This window comes from Poecile atricapillus, chromosome 5, assembly GCF_030490865.1.
Source record: "Poecile atricapillus isolate bPoeAtr1 chromosome 5, bPoeAtr1.hap1, whole genome shotgun sequence".
NCBI lineage: Eukaryota > Metazoa > Chordata > Aves > Passeriformes > Paridae > Poecile > Poecile atricapillus.
Genome location: NC_081253.1, coordinates 21973305 through 21992137, shown reverse-complemented (window position 1 = coordinate 21992137; position 18833 = coordinate 21973305). Strand labels below are relative to the sequence as shown.

Below are 18833 nucleotides of genomic sequence, written 5' to 3'. Positions count from 1 at the left end.
AGTGGCTGCAGCAACAGAGCTCTGGTCTAGCTTATCTTGCACCTTTAAAAAGCAGAGGTATCTTGTTCATCAATGTATACCACCATGTGACACCCAGCCAACCACCACGGCCCTAACTGCCCTGGCAGCACCAGCCCAGCTCCAGTTTTTATTCCCAGGCAGGTCTGCAGTGGAGTGCTGGACATCTGGGTCTGTCCACTGTGCAGCAGGCCGTGCCTTCGCCAGGCTGACATTGTGTGTGGCCGCTGGGCATGGACAGCAGGCTGGCACATAGAAGGATGGCATCACAACCTGCAGCTCCTTTCCTCAGCTGTCAGCAAGGCATCTTCCCCAGTGGTAGACCAGCAGCCCCACCACCTTGACCCTGTTTTTTCTCCTAGTCAAGTAGTCCTTCTAGTGCCTGGACCTCCCTGCAGCCTGTTTCAAAGGGCTTCCCATGGGGCTGGAGAGGTGCAGGCACATCAGTGGTGGATCCTGCCTTCAGACTTTCTGCCATGGAGCCCAAAACACCCAGGTGGCTCTCAAGAAAGTCAGGGGACTTCTAGTTGATGCTGGTGGGCTCCCTCTTTCTTAGCCAGCCTCCTTCCTGCATGCCCTTGCCTCCTGGGTTTGCAGCCAGCTGCCTCCTCTTCATCTTTGGATGCCTGCAGTCCCAGATGACCCTGGTATGGTCTCATGGTGGAAACCATGGGGGTGCCCCTGAGTCCTTCACTAGCCTGCCCAGTGACCAGGGCTGGCAGCCTGCAGTGTCTGCTCAGGAAGTACTTGCTAATGGAGCAGGAGGCATTTGGCTTTGTTTTTCCAGCCAAACAGAAGTGGCACCTACAAAATTGTGGCATCCCTGGAAGACCCTAGCTGTGCCTAGGTTCCTCTGCCCTGGTGCTGCTCATCAGGCCATACACAGTGGGACACTGATGGGCCCCCCTCAGAAAGAAACGGGATGCTCAGCCCTGCACTGGCAGCATGGAGATAACACAAAGCCTCAGCTCCTTTTTGCACCGGGGAAACTGCTGGAATGCCATTAAATGGTGGGTTACTGTAAAAACCAGAAAGTAGAGACCCAAACCCTGCTGATCCAAACAGAAGAATTTGCGTGGCCACACTGAAGTTCGGTGCACCCCTGACACCTCTCAACCAGTGCTGTCAGCAGCTCCCTATACCAAATAGTGCAACATCACTGCCGGCACTTAGAGGCCCTGGCTCACTGACCCTTTTGTGGGTCTGGAGCAGATGGAAGGAGCAGGGAAGGAAAGGAAAGGGTGCTTTGTCTCCTATTTGTAAAGAAAGGCAAGGCTGAGATCAGCCCCAGGCCTGGCCTTGGCTGACTAGTTATGTTTTATATAGGTGACTGGAGTTCATCACATCAGATGCTGTTGCAGAGGAGCTGAGCTCCTGTTGAGCGTGAAAGGGGGTTGTTCATAATTTATGAGTTTTAAATGGTGGGCCAAGAAAAAGTCTGGCTTGTGCCAAAGTGTATCTCTCCTCTAGATTGCTGATGCTTGTACAAACATTGTAAAAATGCCAGCGATCTTGCTAAAGTTACATTACTTCTAATAATTAGGTTATCATCATGGACTTCTACTGCATTACAAACAAGACGCCTCTGCCAGAGTCATGGAGAAGAAAGTGAATTTATTTACAAGAAGATTCTCCCTCACGCACGCTCCTCCTCCCCCACTAGAAACCATGCCTGCTGGCCCCGTTTTCCTGCAATATGAAAGCGATTCAGGGCAGTGGGCCTCAGTAACACTGTGTTTGTGGTCAGGGCTTCTCTGAACTCCCTTTCTTCCCCACATCTCTGAACAGCCTTTTCTTTCTTAACAGATTTAATGAAGGATTAATAGTCTAAGTCAGGGCAGATACTGTTTGACTAACAGCCTACAGAGCACAAAGCAAAAGGGAAAAGGACACTGGGTGTCCTGTGGAAATGGTGGTGCCTTGCTGTTTCACAGATAGAAGCAGGTGATGCAAAATATATTGTGTTTCAAGAACACACGAAAAAGCCTACATGGACAATTTTGTCTGTGAGCACATTGATTGCAGAAAGTTTTGGAGAGACAAACATATGTATATATTTATGGCATATTACAGAAGTATAAATCACAAGTGGTGTCCAGCATTACTTTTTGTGTTGTTTCAATGTTTTGTTTACTCCTGGGTGGTGCTTCTAAGAAACAATTTGTGTGAAAACTTCCATAGAATACAATTTTAGGGCTTTAAAGGGTTAAAATATGTCTCCAAACAAAGCAGTTTATTCTGTTCTGTTTTGTTTACAGATCTGCAACACATATATCCAAATTTGCTTGGTTAAAAGTGAAATTTAACAAAATATACACTTTTCACTGTAGCATAGCATTGTTGAAATCTCACAGAGGGGAAAACAAAACCCTATGTAATCTTTTGAATCATTAGTGCTCAGCTGAACATAAATGCCAAATGGCAAGGAAGAAAGCAGGGATGGGAAAGAAGAATAAATGAAAGAAAACTTGTCTGTATTGACCAGGATGGGAGCTGGTAAAATATTTCTCACAATAGGAATGCCAGGTCTGTCATTAGAGGATGGAGTAGGAGCTGCAGTGTTTGTCAAACTGGAAAGTGATGCATCAGACGCTTTGGTGGGGAATACAGAAGTTTGGATTAATACATAACTCGACACTTTTAGAAAGAGATAAGAATAGTCTTCTCAGAGCGATATGTACTGTCAGGAAGAGACTTTAATCACAGCGTTTACAAAAGAAGTATCTCTGTAAATCCAGCGAGGAGTTCAATACAGCCGTGTAACTAGAGAGGAGGAAACACGAGGGTTCAGAGCATCGTTCCCTTTCTTTTTTTCCTATTTTTTTAATCTTCTTATTACTTTATTTTTTTCTTCCCCGTGTTAACTGTCCTGTTTGTGGCAGGGAGAGGTGGTGGTGCCCCTCTGCCGCGGTCAGGCGGGGTGGCACTGTCCTTGCCGGGCACCGGAGGAGCGCGGCGGCACCGCCCAGCCACTGCCCGCGCCCCATCTCAGCATCTCCCTTCGGCTGTGTGTATCTGATTGTCAATTTTCTTTCAAAGTTTATATTTATGGGAAAGGGAAAAAAAAAAAAAAAAAAAAAGAAAAGAAAAAAAAAAGAGGAAAAGCTCGGGCTTCCAAAGATGTCTAAGAATTGATTTATGGTTAGTATAAAGACAACAGTATAAAAATAACAAAGGAGGCGGCAGCTGCTGCGCAGATTGCTATGGAGACCCTAATGAAATTAGCACAATCAGAGGGTTTCTAATTTTTTTTTTGCCTTCTAAGCTTCTAATTTGTTTTCTATTTTGGATAGCCAGAGTATAATTTTTAAAAAAATAAATAAATAAAAAGAAAGAAAATAGCCCATTAAAATAATATGCGCGATAGATACCCAGCCAATAAATAAATGTTAACCTCACCGAGGTTTTTATATGCAGGATTTGATCTGAAACAAGATGGCCAGGAGCCCCTCTTTGTAGATCGCCTCCTCAGAGCGGCTGCGCTTCCAACTGAAGGTGGCTTCACCCGGCCGAGCCAGCTGCCAGCCAAGCCACCGCGGCGCTCGAGTGGGGCCAGCCGATTAGAAATAAATACTTTAAAAATACTTTCAAAATTTTTTAAGTGTAACGGCTCTTTGTGTGATGCCACAGTTTGTTTTACTCTATTAATGATTTACGACTTGCTGTCTTAATTAATCCTTACATAAACTACGAACACCAGCCACTGTTACAACTGTTCAAGACTACTCTCTCAACTAGCTCAGACCGATTATACTAAATAGGTGAAATGTAAGTCACCACGGACCTGAATCCCTCTCCCGAAGTATTGGTGAAGAAATTCTACAAATACCCACATAAATACATTAAGACGAGGATAAATAATCAGTGATACAAAAAATGTCTCGCTTAAAATAATAAATACATTATCATTTAGTCCAATGCGATCCTTACGTTACGGAAGAACTCATAAATTAACTTCTCTGAAATAAGCTTACGCGCGGGCGAGTTCCGACGGCTCACGACTGGTCTAAAACACCTCAGCATGACGCGCTGCTAACACTACAGCATCTCTAAGACTTACCTTCAAGTACATCATTACCAGCTTATCAGTCCCTCGGTTGGCAGTATATTGCACTGTCATGCTTAAAACAGCTCTAAGAGAAAGGCTCCTGCTCACGGACCTACTCGGGGCTGCGGAAGAAAGAAGGGAGCTGCTAAGGGAGACAAATCCACTGATACTGTTGGCACTAGAGAGCACAGTAACACTGTCCCGTCAGAAAAGTGAGGTAATGGAGAGGGGAGCGGGGCCCGCTGGCCGCCGCCCCGCTACAGATGCGTGAGCTTGGGCGCCTCCTGCATCCGTCCCTGAGAGGTGTGGTGAGAGGAAAGGTCCGTGTAGGTAGGGTGGGGGTCGCAAGGTCCGTGGTGGTGGCCGCCGGGGATCTGGGCGGCGCAGCTGTAGTCCACGCTGGCGGAGGAGGGGTGCTGCAGGTGCCCCAGGTTGAACATGGGGCCTGAGGCCGGCATCGAGTCCACGAAGTTGCCCCCCACGTAGACGGGGCTGCCCTGCAGGCTGGGGTTGGCGAAGCCGCCGCCGCCGCTCTGCATGGGGTGGGGGTCGTACTCCGCGCCCGCGTAGCGCTTCTGCTGCGGCAGGCAGCTGCTCAGCGGCGCCGTGTAGGCGGCCAGCCCGTACATGCTCTGCTGGGACTTGGCGAAGGAGGTGGGCGAGGGCGCGTCGTAGCTGAGGCTGTTGACGCCGGGGAGCTGGCTGGAGTAGCCGACGTGGTTTGGGCCGCTTAGAGGGGGGCTGCGGTCCGGGGACTGTCCGACGGGGGAGTGCATGATGCCTTTGGCTTTTTGGTCCTTTTTGTACTTCATCCGGCGGTTCTGGAACCAGATCTTGATCTGCCGCTCGGTCAGGTTGAGTAGGTTGGCCATCTCCACGCGGCGCGGCCGGCACAGGTAGCGATTGAAGTGAAACTCCTTCTCCAGCTCCACCAGCTGCGCGCTGGTGTAGGCTGTGCGCACCCTCTTGGAGGCCGGCCCGGGGGGGCTCTTGTCCTCGCAGCTCTCTCCTGCAGGGAAGAGGCACAAAGAGACATTGGTTCCCCCCACGAAAGACAGCCCTCCCTCCCCCCGTTCCTCCCGGGGTCCCTCGGAAACCTGCTGTACCCTCTCGCTCTGTCGGCGCCCGGGGAGGGGGTGCCGAGGGCCTGGGGGTGGCTTCCCACTCCTCCCTGCCCGGCACACACACCCTCCCGCAGCTGCCTCCCCCCAGAGACCACCCGGCCAGGCGTCCCCGGGACCCCGCCCCCAGCCTGTCCCACCTGCAGCGCCCGGCAGGGCTGGGACCCCTCACAGTGTGGAGAGGATGGGAGGGCGATGGCAGCTAGAGGAGTAGGAGACGAGGCGCGGAGCCAGGGGGCTCAGGCCGAGGGGCTCAGGCCGAGGGACTCAAACCGGCTCCCCGGGCGAGCAGTGGGTCGGGGCGGGGGTGTTGGGCTACCTGGGGGGGCGCAGGTGCTTTTCTGCTTGGAGTTCTGCCGGGACTCCTTCATCCAAGGAAATATCTGCTTGCTGAGAGTGGCGCTGGCCGAGCCCGAGGAGTTGGGGCCCCCCTTGGCTTTTTTCGGAGGGGGCACACTGGGAGGTGGGTTGGGCGGGGAGGAGGGCGGCAGGGCCGGGGGCTGATGCTCGCCGATCCCCGGGGGCTGACTGCCCCCGGGGCCGCCCCCGCCCGGCCGCATGCAGCTCCCGCTCAGCTCGCTGCCCTTGTGGGCCGGAGCTCGGCCGGGCGCAGAGCCCTGGACGGAGCAGGCGGAGCCGGGGTACTCGCCGTCCAAGCCGGCCTGGCCGTAGGGCTGGTGGGCCGCGCCGTAGGGGTAGGCTTCGGCCTTGCTGTAGCTGTAGCCCCCGAAGAGCCCCGCGTTGTCGTAGTAGGCGGCTTTCTGCATCCTCTGCTCTGCGATCGCCGAGGCCCGCGGCCCCCGCTCAAATAACATTGACCGCCGCCCCGCGCCTCACGTCGTCGGCCCGGGCCACTCGCAGCCACCTGGGGAGGGGGAAACAGCAGGGACACAAAAGAGACTTTGAGAGGGGGAAACCGGCTGGTAGCGGCTGGCACGGGCCGGTCCCGGCACCCCCCGCACTCCGGTACCCTCGACCTCGGCCTCCCATCCGTGGGAGGGCTGGGAGACATCAAGGAAGGAGCAGGGGCCCCAAAGAAGGACCAAGGCACAAAAGGGGAGGAGCAGGGTCACCAGGCAGGAGTCAGGGCAAACTAGGCCAGGAAGAGAGCAGAGTACACCAGGGAAGGGCCCGCGGCACTGCGGGGAAAGAGCCACCTGAGAACGACGGTGCAGGGGTGAACGGGAACACATTGACGGGACTTCCTCCAGGCCATCTTTTGAAGCGTTTTGGGGGATATTTTATTTGCTTTGTTTTGCCTTTGGACCGTTCCCGCTCGAGTTTGGCTGGAGCGGACCCCGGGGTTGTAGTCAAGGGCTCTCATGAGCGATTGTGCTGGGTGGTGTCCCCAAAGACCCGCTGGCCCGTTCCGGCCCAGAGCATCCGCGCCCCCCGCCCGGCACGCGTGCGCACGGCCGGGCACGGCTGACATGATGGATGGAGCCCGGGCTGCGGCCGGGCAGAGGCAGAAAAATCCCGTCCCCTTTGTAAACCCGCCCTTCTTCTTTCCCCGGATTCCTCCAGAGTTAAAGTATAACCGGCGCCATTCACTCCCTTCACTTTGCACTATAAAGGAAGTCGCAGGTCAGCTCCCCTATTTTAATTCTGTGATGAATTAAATTCCCTCACCCAACGTTTCTCTTCCCTTTTATTTGTACCCAGTAGAAAGAACCTGAGACATCTGAGATAATTTTTAGAGGGTTCTTTTCTTTTTTCAGCCTGCAAACTTATGGCTCTCCCCTCCCTGCCCCCCGGCTCCCATATGAGTCTGCTCCCACCGAAAACGCACGGTCCCCTTAGGGCAGATGTTCTGAGGCAGGGTGCTGTTACCTTTCTCCTCGCTGCTCCCAAAACTTCTCTGTGCTTAGTACAAGATGGAAACTGTTCTCCAATTTTGGTGCGGCTCTTTAATATTCCCTGCTCTTATTTTTCTTGTGGGATAGAGGTTTTCTCTGACACTTTCGGTGATTTTGTAAATTAGCTCATACTTCACCTGACACTGTAAGTCTGTAAATCAACATATCTTAAGACTTCCTTGTATTTCTGCAGGATTTAAGCTTACTAACGTACCAGAGGGGAAAAAAAAAAAAATAGCTAGAAATCTTTGAAAGGTGTCCGACAATTATAGTTCTCCTGCCTACACTTATGCAATACTAGGAGACTACTCTTCTTTCTCTCGCAAGTACCGTTGGTCCCGCCAAATACGGTTGATCTGTTCTCTAAAATTCACCGGGAAACGCATCTCTATAAGTCAAAATAACCTCAGCGTGCTGCAATCCACGGCCGCTCTCGGCGGTTTATCCCGTGTCACAGACTGCCGGAGTCCTTTTCTTCCCTAAACAAAAGCTTGAGATGATCTGTGGAGCTGACGAAAACGGGAACTGTTTTTCTCTCCTGGAAAATTTTAGTTTAAAAAGTCTGCAGAAATGGACGGTGGCGATGCAGATGAGCTTTAATACGATGTGATAACCTGGACGAGTCTCGGAAGTATTTTTGTCCAAATAACTCTTTAGCTCTTTTCCCACTTCTATCATCTACATTTTCGGGACCGGTCTGGACTGAGGACTTTTGTTAGCACAACACTGCCTTAAGCCTAGGCTTTTATATGCCTTGTGAAATATAGTTCCCAAAAGAATACACAGAATCTTAAGAAAGAATATTGCTGTTAAGCTGTTAAAAGCCTTATTTCTTTTCTGAAATACCAACTGCTTGTGAACTCTGCTTGAACCTAAAAAGGAGGCTATGGGCCATAAATCACATGGACAATGCTCAACTGTTTGGTGGCTCATCTTTAGATCTTAAGAAGAGAGAGAGGGAGAGAAAGAGGGAGAGGGAGACCTATCCAGGGTTTGATTTTCCACCAGTGAAAAGCCCGGGGTGATGTTTTTATAGGTAACACCAAAGCGGGGACTCAACACTTGGTGGTTTGGCCAGAAACAGCCTCCAGGGGAAAGGGAAAAAAAAAAAAAAAAAAAAAAAGAAAAAAAAAAGAAAGAAAAGAAAAAAGAAAAAAAGAGTGACATCCAAATGGTGAGGCCGAGCCGTGGGAGGTGGGCTTGGAGGCACCGAGGGTAGGAAACCGCAAAGTATCCATGTCTGTGTTTCAGATTTCCCTTCCTCCTCTCCAGAAAGGTTAACCTCATCTGAACTGTTAGGCGTTGCACATGATAATGGGGCTTTTTGTCCAGCCACTGGTTCCAGCGCTTTTGGGAGATGCCGACCCTCTCACGGCTCTGCCTGGAGAGCAGCTGGGAGCCCAAGCGTCCACCCGTGCGTGTGCACGGAACCCGGCTGGCTCAGGCTGGCACCGGCCCGGCACTGCCGCTCTCTTTCCTCCTGACACCTTCATATTAAGCGGTTCTCTACTAAAACTTCCACTACACTTAATTCTGCTTCGGATCAATATCTAATATGATACCGAATAAATAAGAGGCGGTGAGAGCGGCCAGCGAAGCGGTTATTAAAGCAGCCGGAGCTCTCAGGGTGCATATCAATGCACCTGTCATTGCGGTTGTAGCAAAATTTATGACTGCTAGCGCCGTGGCAGTAAACGCTCCGGCCAGGAATGAAAAGGAAAACACTTCCCAAGCCCCGGCACTTTCAGAAGTGCAAAGCAGCCGGCGCGTAGGAGGGAGCCCGGCAAAAGAATCCCCCGGTCGGCACGTTTCCCGGCCGCTGGCCCAGGGCTGCCCTGTATATAAGGAAAGCGCTGGAGCCGCCGCCGGACCCGGCCGCAAGCAGGGCAGCTGGGCACCCACCGCTGGGGCTGCGCCTGAGCCGGGGGATGTCTCGGCTTTGAGGGCACTGAGAGCACTGGGGAGCTCGAAGGGGCCCTGCGAGACACGGAGCGGTGGCCGCCGTGGGGCCTCTTAAAGCAGCTACGGAGCCCCCCCCGGGGAGCAACACGCTCCCCGCGGCTTGCTCCAGGCTTTGGCTGCTCCCCAGCCGGGCTCGGCTGCTCCCCAGGCGGGCTCGGCTGCTCCCCAGCCGGGCTCTACTCCCGCGGAACAGGGGCGGCTTTCAGCGGGGCTTTCTGCGGGCTGTTCTTTATCTGACGTGTGGGGCGGCGGCGCGCCCCGGATGCCACCGCCGGCGGCTCCCACCGAGCAGCTCTCCCCGCTCGGCGGGCCTGGGCCGGGACCGGGGCCGGGGCCCGGCTCTGCTCCCTGCGACGGGCCTGTCGCGATAGGGAAAGCGAGAGATGGATGGAAAACGAAATTTAAAGAACTCACCAAACTTATGTTTTTTCTTGATTTTTGACTTTAAATGTGTGAGTAGAATCTTCAGGTTCCTTTGGATAATCCGCGGGCACGGACCTGCAACAGAAGTGATAACTCTCAGCGGAAACTGCCTTGTTTTGGACTTTCTTCCTTAGGACTTTGTTAATAAATGCACATCTCGTCCGCAGCCCCTCACCGTGTCACTCCGTCCGCGTCAGATCTTTTACCAGACAAAGGGTAGATATTTCTCTTCATTTATTAATAACGCTTTGAGAGAGACGGGGAGCAAACAAACGTGCAAAATACTCCGGTTGCAGGTCGGAGCCGGGCAGGGCGGCCTGCGGCAGCCGCTCCGACGGGCCCCGCGCACCGGCCGGGGAACCGTGCCTGCCTTCCCGTGTCCAGCCTGGCCCGGGCCGAGGGGAGGCAGCGCACGGGGGTAAAGGGAGCGCCTTTGCGGGGAGCTGCGGGAACCTTCGAGGGTCACAAGCACCTCTGCCGCCGCCCGCACCCACGGCCCGCGAGGAGTCCCGCGGAAACGAAGCTAGCCCGGGTCTCTCTCCATTTGTCCCCCCAGATACCGAATAAGAGAGAGAGAAAGATAAGCGAAGAAGTCCCAGCATTGAAAATGCGCTGCGAACATTGCGTCTCGAAATGAGTATTTTGCCTTTGTCTGTGCAGTGTGTCGATGCAGGACTTTAAGAACTTAAAGAGTGCCAGAAAATCCCCGACAAAGAAGCCCAGGTCATTATAAAGACGATATCTAGCCACCATAAGCCTTTGAAATGACCTTTGGCTCGTATAGCAATAACTCACCACTTAATGAACAACCAACGGAAGCGCCTCCGATAGCTCACAACACAACAGACCTTACAACTTTCTACCAAGTCTTCTCTCTCCCTAACCAAACTCAGTAGGATGCTACATTCCCCTTCCAAATCACCTTAATTTATGCTGGCAAACTGGAGTTAGGGAAGTGGAGCTTCATGATTACACATGATGCTCGCTCAGGTTCCTGGCCCGGGCCTGTCCCGGTAACGTCTTATATAATGTATTCACGTGGGCGTATGTCAACTTTAAGTGCTTTATTTTTTTTAAAGAGAATTCATTAGAAATAGCACTTTACACGGTGTATGAAGGCAACCTAAAGTGGGTTGCACCTTAGCCCCTGAGCGGAGAGATCATAATATTGCAAACCGAGTCATTGTTAGCCGCTGTTGATTAACACGGTAAGTTTTCATTTTGTGCCTAATTAATTATCGACTTCTCATCCCTTTCCGAAGCAGCTTCTCAGCCTCACAAGCGATAGCCTTCTAGCTCTAGACATGCTTTATTCAGCCAGAGCTTGGCCAAATACCAAGACTTCCACGGCCACAGGAATAACCCCCAAAGTTTGTGCTGCGGAGAGAGAGGAGTCTGGGCACGCTGGGGTTGTGCTCGTCTCCCAGCGCTCGGAGAGGACTTTGCCAGAGCTGAACCCAGGGAAATCTTTAGAATTATTCAGGCGTGGGACCAATATAGGTATTATTGAAATTTTAGGTGAAGTTATAAGTGAGTGCTTCCATCGAGCCAAATGAAATGCTGCTTGCAGTAATTGGATTCAGCTGACTAACTTGGCAGGCCAGCAGCTTGGAGGCATACAGCTAAGAAAAATGTTCAGTGCTTTTAACTTCTGATCGAGCAGAGCAACACGCAACAGAAAATAATAAATAAATAAATAAATAAATAAACAAACACCCTAACTTTCTCCTTCTCCCCTGGCCTCCCACCCTATTTCCTTCGGGGCACTTCGACCCCCGCCGAGGACTCGCCCGGGTGACTCGGGGAGGGCAGGGTCCGTTCCAACCTTACACACACTCTTGCTCGACAGCACGACGCTGGGCTTTACGCAGGGACTTTACAACAGACATAACCGAGAGTTCACCCGGGCTCCAGGCAAGCCAGCAGGCAGAAGAAACAGGCGTTCCTGGGAGAGTGGGACTAGTTGCAACAGCCCAAACGGGAGCTGAGCTGTAAGTGTTTGCGGGGAGGCTGTGTGGTCGCTTCCAGACCCCCAGTCCGCCCAGAGAGGCAGCGGTCCCCCCCAGGCATCTTCCCACCGCCTTATTGATCAAACCACACAAACGCAGGGCAAGAAACTTCTCGGTAGATAAATATCAAGCCGTGCTTCAAACAGCATGTGTAACTCGAAGGCATGAGCATACCGGTAACAGCAGTACTAAAACTACTGCGGAAGGAAAACAACAGCCACTAAGGAACACGAATGCACTGCCAGGGAAAAACGTTCGGGAAGACACTTGGCACGAACATTTGGGAGATCCTATGTAAGGGCTACATTACCGATGAGCCTATTTGAAATCGCCCTTTACAAATCAACACGGCTACCCCCTGCCCAGCTAACCACGGCAATGCATTAACGTGATGCTCAATCTCACTTTGGCAACGGGAGCATCTAGCAAAGTTCTCTCCCTCGTTTGTTTGCTTATTTGTAATTCTCTTCCTGAAACCAGCGAAAACTGGGGAAAGGATAGGATTAAAGCTGTTCCCCTAGCTTTTGGAAATGAGTTCACTTTTTATTTAAAAAACATAATAAAAAGAAGATACAGCTTAAAACGTTCAAGTAGGTGGAGACCACTCCATACATTTGCAGCCACTACGGGCAGAGATTGCAAACAAATTCCAGACCGTTTCAGAGCAAAGGAGATAATACAGCCCCTGCGGTTAAACGTCCCCTTTTGTCATGCAGTTGCTTACCTGTGTATCAATTTATCATAAACCTGGGTTCCTCACTTTTCAGGATCTGCGCTTGCAGTTCTTAGAATATATCCTTCACCCTTTGTCTGCAGACAATACTCTCCTAAAACCTGATCTTGCGGTTTTACAAATATTTCCATACACCAGAATTCCCGATAGAACGAAAACAGGCTGAGGCTCAACTACCAATAAAAGAGAGCGAGTGGAAATCGGAATTTGTTGGGCTTTAAAAAAAAAAAAAATCAACACACAACCCTTTAGCCATCAGCCTCCCGGAACCAACGACAGCAATTGGCCGGCTCTTGTTTTGTTTTGGTTTTAAATCGTGCGGCCATTGATGAATTTTGGGGGCGAGCAGGAGAAATCCCTTTATAATCAGAAATATAGGCACTGCCTTAAAATACAGGCATATTGGCCCACGTGATCGCAGAGCAGCGCTCCGGGGCCGAGGCTGGCGCGCTCCCCGCGCCCCCGCGCAGCGGGGCTGCCGTGCGGGCCCCGTGGGGCGGGCGGCCCCCGCGGCCCTGCCCGCGCTGCCCAGCCCGCTCTCGTCCCGCTCCGCTCCGCGGCCCCCGCACTTACGCGCCCCGCGGGGCCGGCCGAGCAGGGGAAAAAGGTGAATTCCGCGGGATGATCCCAGCGGGCAGAAATTCCCAGCGGAGACTGAGGAGGTATTTGGAACCGTCTGCGGCCGGGAGCCTGAGCCGGGGGCAGCTCCGCAGCAACGCTGCTCTGGCGGACAGGCGCTGGGGCCCGCTGGCGTGCGCGACTTTTTGCTTTCTCCTTCTCCGGACCATGGAGATGCGGGGCAGCGGGGACTATCCCCGTCTGGAGGCTAAACAAACGCTGGGGGAAAAAACCCTCATGACATTTGTGCGTGTGTGTGTCTGCCCTGAGCCTGCCTCGCTGCTCTGTGTGTATGAGGAGGCATGGAGTAAACCCTGTGTATATCTGTCATGTGGGCCACAAAGCTCCCCGACGATACCAGTTAGGCAAAAGAAAAAAAAATATATATATATATATATTAGCTTCTCTGTTTGATTTTTTTTGTTGTAACGTATCTGTAGCTATAAATACACCACACCTAATCTAACATCTGCTATGATTTCATTACCATCCAAAGCATGGGGATGTGACAGTAACGTATTACCTTACAATACTAACCGTAAGTGCATTGTAACATTTATCTAAATTACATTGCTTTTCCTGACTTTGCAAACCAGTTATAAAAAGATTGGAGTCCAGTGATGGAAACATAAGTTCAATGTAAATTATTGTGTATGGCTTCGGATTTATAATCCTATATTTCTTCGAAATGATGCACTTAAATCTAGCCTCAAGTAAGAGGTAATGGTTCTTTATATCCTTTTCAGTCAGCCATATATTTTGGTGGCTGGGTAGTTTTGCCGAGCCCCCCGCGCTCGCGTGTCTGTGTGTACATACAGCAACCCCTACACGCACAGCGTGTTCTGCATACTTGTGTACATGCACACAAAGCCGAACATAATTCTGGCCGCTGTTTAGACATTTTGGATGACGGAGAGGTCTTTAGCTGCCTACACAAAAGTGTGAGAGGAAAAGCTGGACACGAGCAAAGAACACGAAGTGGATTCAGAAGAAAATGCCTTTTTGGAGGGCAGTTCGGAACCCCCCGGAGAAAGTCTCACAGCCCTTTGGTGTCTTTTCAGTCTAGTGCTTAAAAAATAAAAAATAAAAAAGAAAAAGAAAAAGAAAAAAAAAACACCGGGAGAAGAAAATAAAAAAGAAAAAAAAACAAAAACAAAAACACAAATTGAATGTGAAAATGGAGGACAGCTGAAAGAAAGGAGCACTTTCGCCACTACCACCAGAATTAAGATATTGTAAAGGGGACTGAAAAAGTATTAAGGAAATGTTAATCCTTTGGCTGGTGGGACTCCAGCTTTGCGCGAATTTGTCTCCAGTAAAGGATCTAAGACTTCTTCAATCGGAGCATATGTTCATAGAGCAATAAAACAGAAAGATTTACAGTCTCCGCCCGCCCCCCAGCAGCCTCGCACCCTTTCAGGAATTACTTATGATGATTTATAACAACAACTCCGGCAATTGTCAAACTGATAAAATAGCCCGGGCTATATGCGAGAATAAACGCTCTTATGAAAGGGTTGCGATTTATGTTCAGGTCCATTTTACTGCTTGTCTTGGTGGAGTTGGGTTTCTTTCTCGGCCCAATAGGATAATATAAAACTTCATTGATAAAAATGTAGGAGTTCTCGTGAAGTAGCAAATCTGTTCCTTAGTCACTACCACAACACATAAACATTTGTCATTTTTGAATAATTGAATTAATGTGTTATTGTTTGAATGTATAATTCATAACATAGGAAACTTTGTCTCTGTCCTGCCACCGAAACGGAAGCAATAAAAAGCTACAATCTAGGGTTTTTAGAAATTACTCCAGCAAGGGATAATAAAGAATATCCTGTTTGCAGAAGGTATCTCCAGCTGACCGGGATTTCACGGAGAAATCTCAGACTCGTCCGTATTCTACGGAGTTTATAGAGAGTGGCTTTGTATAAAAACAAAACCGCGATTTTTCCCCAGTCCGGGCTATTGATCGGGGACTTGCAAGCCGGCATGCCCGCTCGGGGGCTGGATGCGCCCGGACTCCCGGGCAGCCCCGCGCCGTGCGGAGGGGCTGGGGCGGCCGGGGCAGCGGGGCCGGGGCAGCGGGGCCGGGGCAGCGGGGCCGGGGCAGCGGGGCCGGGGCAGGAGCTGCCGGGGCAGCGGGGCCGGGGCAGGAGCTGCCGGGGCAGCGGGGCCGGAGCCAGAGCCGGCCTTTGTGCGGGCGGCGGGGCAAGGGCACGCCCGGCTCTGGCTCCGGCCCCGCTGTCAAAGACCCGCGGCAAAATTTACGACCCCGCTGGCGAAGGAGCCGAGGGCCTTTCCCCGCCGCTGGGACCGGGCAGCGGCTGCCTTGACAGCCGCATTGTTTCCTCCGCTCCTCTCCGCTCCGCTCCGCTCCGCGCCTCCCCGCGCGGGCAGCCGCCGCTCCGGGAGGCGGGCTGCCCATCAGGCTCCCCGCTCCGCGGCGCTCCGCGGCTCTCCGCGCTCGTCCTCTTTCCCCCGCTCCCTGGGAAGCAAAGGTCATCTCTTGCGCCCGGTCCGGTTCCCGGCCGCTGCCGCGCTGGAAATCAGGAAGCAGCGTGCCCTATTTGTCAAGTGTTTGACAGCTGAGTTCATTAAGGCTTAAATAAGGAGGAATAAAAGTAAAAAATATTTACGTACCGGGCGTCTCTTTTTCAGCGGCTACCAAAGAGCTAGGTGTGCAGGGAGAGGGACGGCACCCTTTGTATATTATATTCTTGGGATCTCTTCAGTTTTCAAGTCTGATAGAGTCCTTTGCTTGGCAGATTAATGACGACTCCGTGTTTCTTAAGGGACGTGCTGAATTAATTATTTCGCAAATCACGTGGTCAGGACTTGTAGAAATCTATTCTTATCATCTTCCTTGCACTTTGAAATTCTGCCTGTTATGACTGTTCCTAGCAAGATTATTTTGGTCTCTAGGCTTGGGGGGAAGGAGGGGAAAAAAAAAAAAAAAAAAAAAAAGGGAAAAAGAATCAGGGGAAAGGGCTAACAAACATGGCCGTTGGAAGCGGTGTGGCTCTGCACCGAGAGGTCCCTATTTACAGTACTGTACAGTCTGTGGGGTTTGCTATTGACTCTGCCTTTCCTCTTCATCCTTACCTTAACGACTAGTGGTGATATAATATACAGAACTGTATTGATGTATCGGGAGTAACAGGAGGAGCCATTAAACAGCAGAGAGGGAAAGTATGATCACAAGATATGCCTCAATATTTAAACTTAGCGAGTGTGTGCTTAGGAAGGTAACCCCAGCCTCCCTTCAGTGCACTTGGGCAGTAAGGGCACATGCTTTCTGCTGGGCACCCCACTCCCTGCCCGGCCTGAGCCAGAGACTGTGTTTTTGGACTCGTGCCTTGACCACGCTCCAGGAGAGGACAAGCCCTCACTGACAAGTACTTATGACAAAAATAGTGCAATCGACTTCTCCTGGCTAGTTGCATGTGTTATTGTCTGAGATGCTTACGCTGGGAAGAAAAAAAAAAAAATATGCTTGCCATGGGGGCATGACAAACTTTAAAGTCTCCAGATTGTGTTTTCTTGTGATCTTTCTTTTGTATCCGCTGTGAAAGTGAGAGTTACTGCTCAGGAAAAGCTACTGTCTGCACTGCAATTTCGAATTTCCATTTCTTAATTTAATTGATTCTTTCCAGGACTCACCTAAAAGACACATATCTGTGTGGGCACCGAGGTGGCTTCAGGTGTGGCTCCTCGCCTCCTACCACACATGCACAAATCCAGGAGTCATTCTAGGAGGGCTTGTTAAATGCAAAGCAGCAGCAAATGGATGACAGGCACTTTTAACTGCAGCCCAAAAGTAAATATAGACTCCAGCTTGGCCTAGAGTCACACCATTATGGCTGAGGCAAACAGCAAACCTGTTCAAAGGGACATTTGGAAGGATGCTATGCAGAGTCACTCATCTTTTAACACTGTAATGATGGGAGGGACCAGCATTTTCACAGAAGAAAGACCCACCTTGTAAGGACTGCTTGTTCAAGGTACAAACCAGAATCTATTTCACTACACCTTTTATTATTTAAAAAATATGTGGAGGGCTTACATCAAAACTACAGGCGACAGTTAGTATAAATAACGCTTTAATGAATGGCAGCAAAACATCAGCAAAGTCTATAAAAACCATTACACTTTAACAGAGATGAGAGTAGTGCTGGACAATACGACCGTTTAACAAAGGCTCCAATGCACAACATTCACCCGTGATAAACAAAAATAACCAGCTTCCCTTGATACAAAAAATAACTCTGAAGGAGGGTTACAACCATTAAAATAAAACCCAAAAACCTCAGGTTCGGTTTGCACGGGAGATAAGGACCAGTGGGTGCTCTTGGTCATTATTACAGACATTCCCGACCATTCAGAACACTGGAAGCTGGAAACTATTTCTGTTTGGTACCCTCTGTCTCCACGTATTCTCCGATCTTACGGTGCAATTACACCTATGCAAACCTACAGTGCTCCAGCCTCGCTCAAAGGGGACTTGCAAACAGGGTTGCAAGAGCTGTGCCTGCTGAAGCCAACACTCGTCCTGGAGTTATTAACATTTCAAAAGACAATGAGACAAATTCTGCTCGCAGCTACATGCCTGTTTGACTTCAGTGGGCGGGGGAAGGAAAGCTGGGAGCAGAAGTTGGTCCTTTAACTTCGGGAGCCATCTCGGTTGATTAGAAGCACAAAGCAGGGATTTGCTTATCCAAGGCCATTATTTTCCAGAACTGTACCACAGATGCCAAAGGTGGTAGCACCCTCTGGAATAACACTTTTGCCCTGCTCGCAGCCAACTTATCAGACTTTAAGAAAACAGCGGGGGTCCGGGCGGAGGATTTTCAAGAAGGGCAGCTAGAGGGATTTTAGTTCCCCACACCCTTTTTTTCTTCTTTATCTTAATAGATACGTATGGAGAGCAAAAGGACGGCTTTGAACAGCTCTGGAGAGGAAAGGACACTACTGCAGGAACCTGGGGAAGCAAAACTTGAAAACTTGTCTCAGGAATTCCCTCCTCAAGCGCTGCTGCTAGCTGCTCTCCATGCTAGAGAAAGGGAAGGGTAGTTTGGGTCCAAAAGGTTAAGGGTTTAGAGGTCACTCTTCCCGGCTGAAATACAACTAATCGAATAGAAAATTTGTCCTCTGGGTGAACCTGTTCCTGCAATTTAGCCGAACTTCAGTAAAATACCTTTTCAGCTTCTCAACGTGAAGGCGTCAGAAAAAAGACGTCTTTACTATGTATGAACTCGGTGCTTTTTGTCATAGAAACAATGATGCGAATAATGCGGGAATATCCATCTTTAATATCACGACGTGGAGATATTCAAGTATTGCCATGTGCAAGTCTGAGAACTGGGCTAACCCTAAGGAAGAACAAAGAGTTTTCTCCAGGCTCTAAAACAAAAGACCAAGTCTTAAAGACACTTTGCGGACTTCAAGGGATGAGAAAAGGGCAGAAATTAACTGCTGGCCACAGTTAACGTTGCCGAATACACTCTTGTTGAAAAGCTCGCCTTTTATTTTCGAATTAATTCAAGCCCATTTTGGCCAGTGTTTTCCCGAGCGAGCCCAGAGAGCCGTGAGTTCTCAGTGGGAAGCATCCAGCCTGGAGAAGGGCACGTTAACTCACCCTTGCTCTTTCCACCTCCCTTCAGTGTTTGCTATGAATTTCCTTCTTCTCCACTTTTCTCTTTAATAAAGGGATCACCTCGTTACAATTTTGGCTACGTGGTCCCCTCTCCTAGGCTGCCCTGAGGCTACGGGAGATAAGGGCTGAGCTTTAAAACCTGAGCGGAGGTGTAGGTGGCTCAGGGAGCTGGTTTGGTTTGGTTTCGTAGTTAGAGCGCTCTCAAACTTTGGCAACCAGCAGTCAGGGACAAATTCGTGGGTATTAGACAAGCTCTGCTCCCATCCAAGCCTTTCGTCTTTCCTGAAAGCAGCTTGCTGGGATTTCCAGCCATTGCAGTCATGTGTCATTTTTGCTTAAAAACAATCACTGTTCTAAAAAAAAAACCAAAAAAACAAAAAACCAAAACAACC

General features: G+C 50.5%; 1 protein-coding gene across 1 annotated transcript in view; it reads right to left on the bottom strand.

Moving 5' to 3' along the window:
* Nucleotides 1–1597: 1597 nt before the first annotated feature.
* Nucleotides 1598–18833, bottom strand: part of HOXD3 (homeobox D3) — a 25166-nt gene continuing 7930 nt past the window's right edge. The window contains exons 2-4 of the mRNA XM_058839534.1: nt 9420–9503; nt 5507–6052; nt 1598–5075 (exon numbers count right to left, since the gene is read on the bottom strand). Coding sequence (XP_058695517.1) covers nt 4324–5075; nt 5507–6002 — 1248 coding nt within the window. The 5' untranslated portion in view covers nt 6003–6052; nt 9420–9503 and the 3' untranslated portion in view covers nt 1598–4323. The remainder of the gene's footprint in view (nt 5076–5506; nt 6053–9419; nt 9504–18833) is intronic.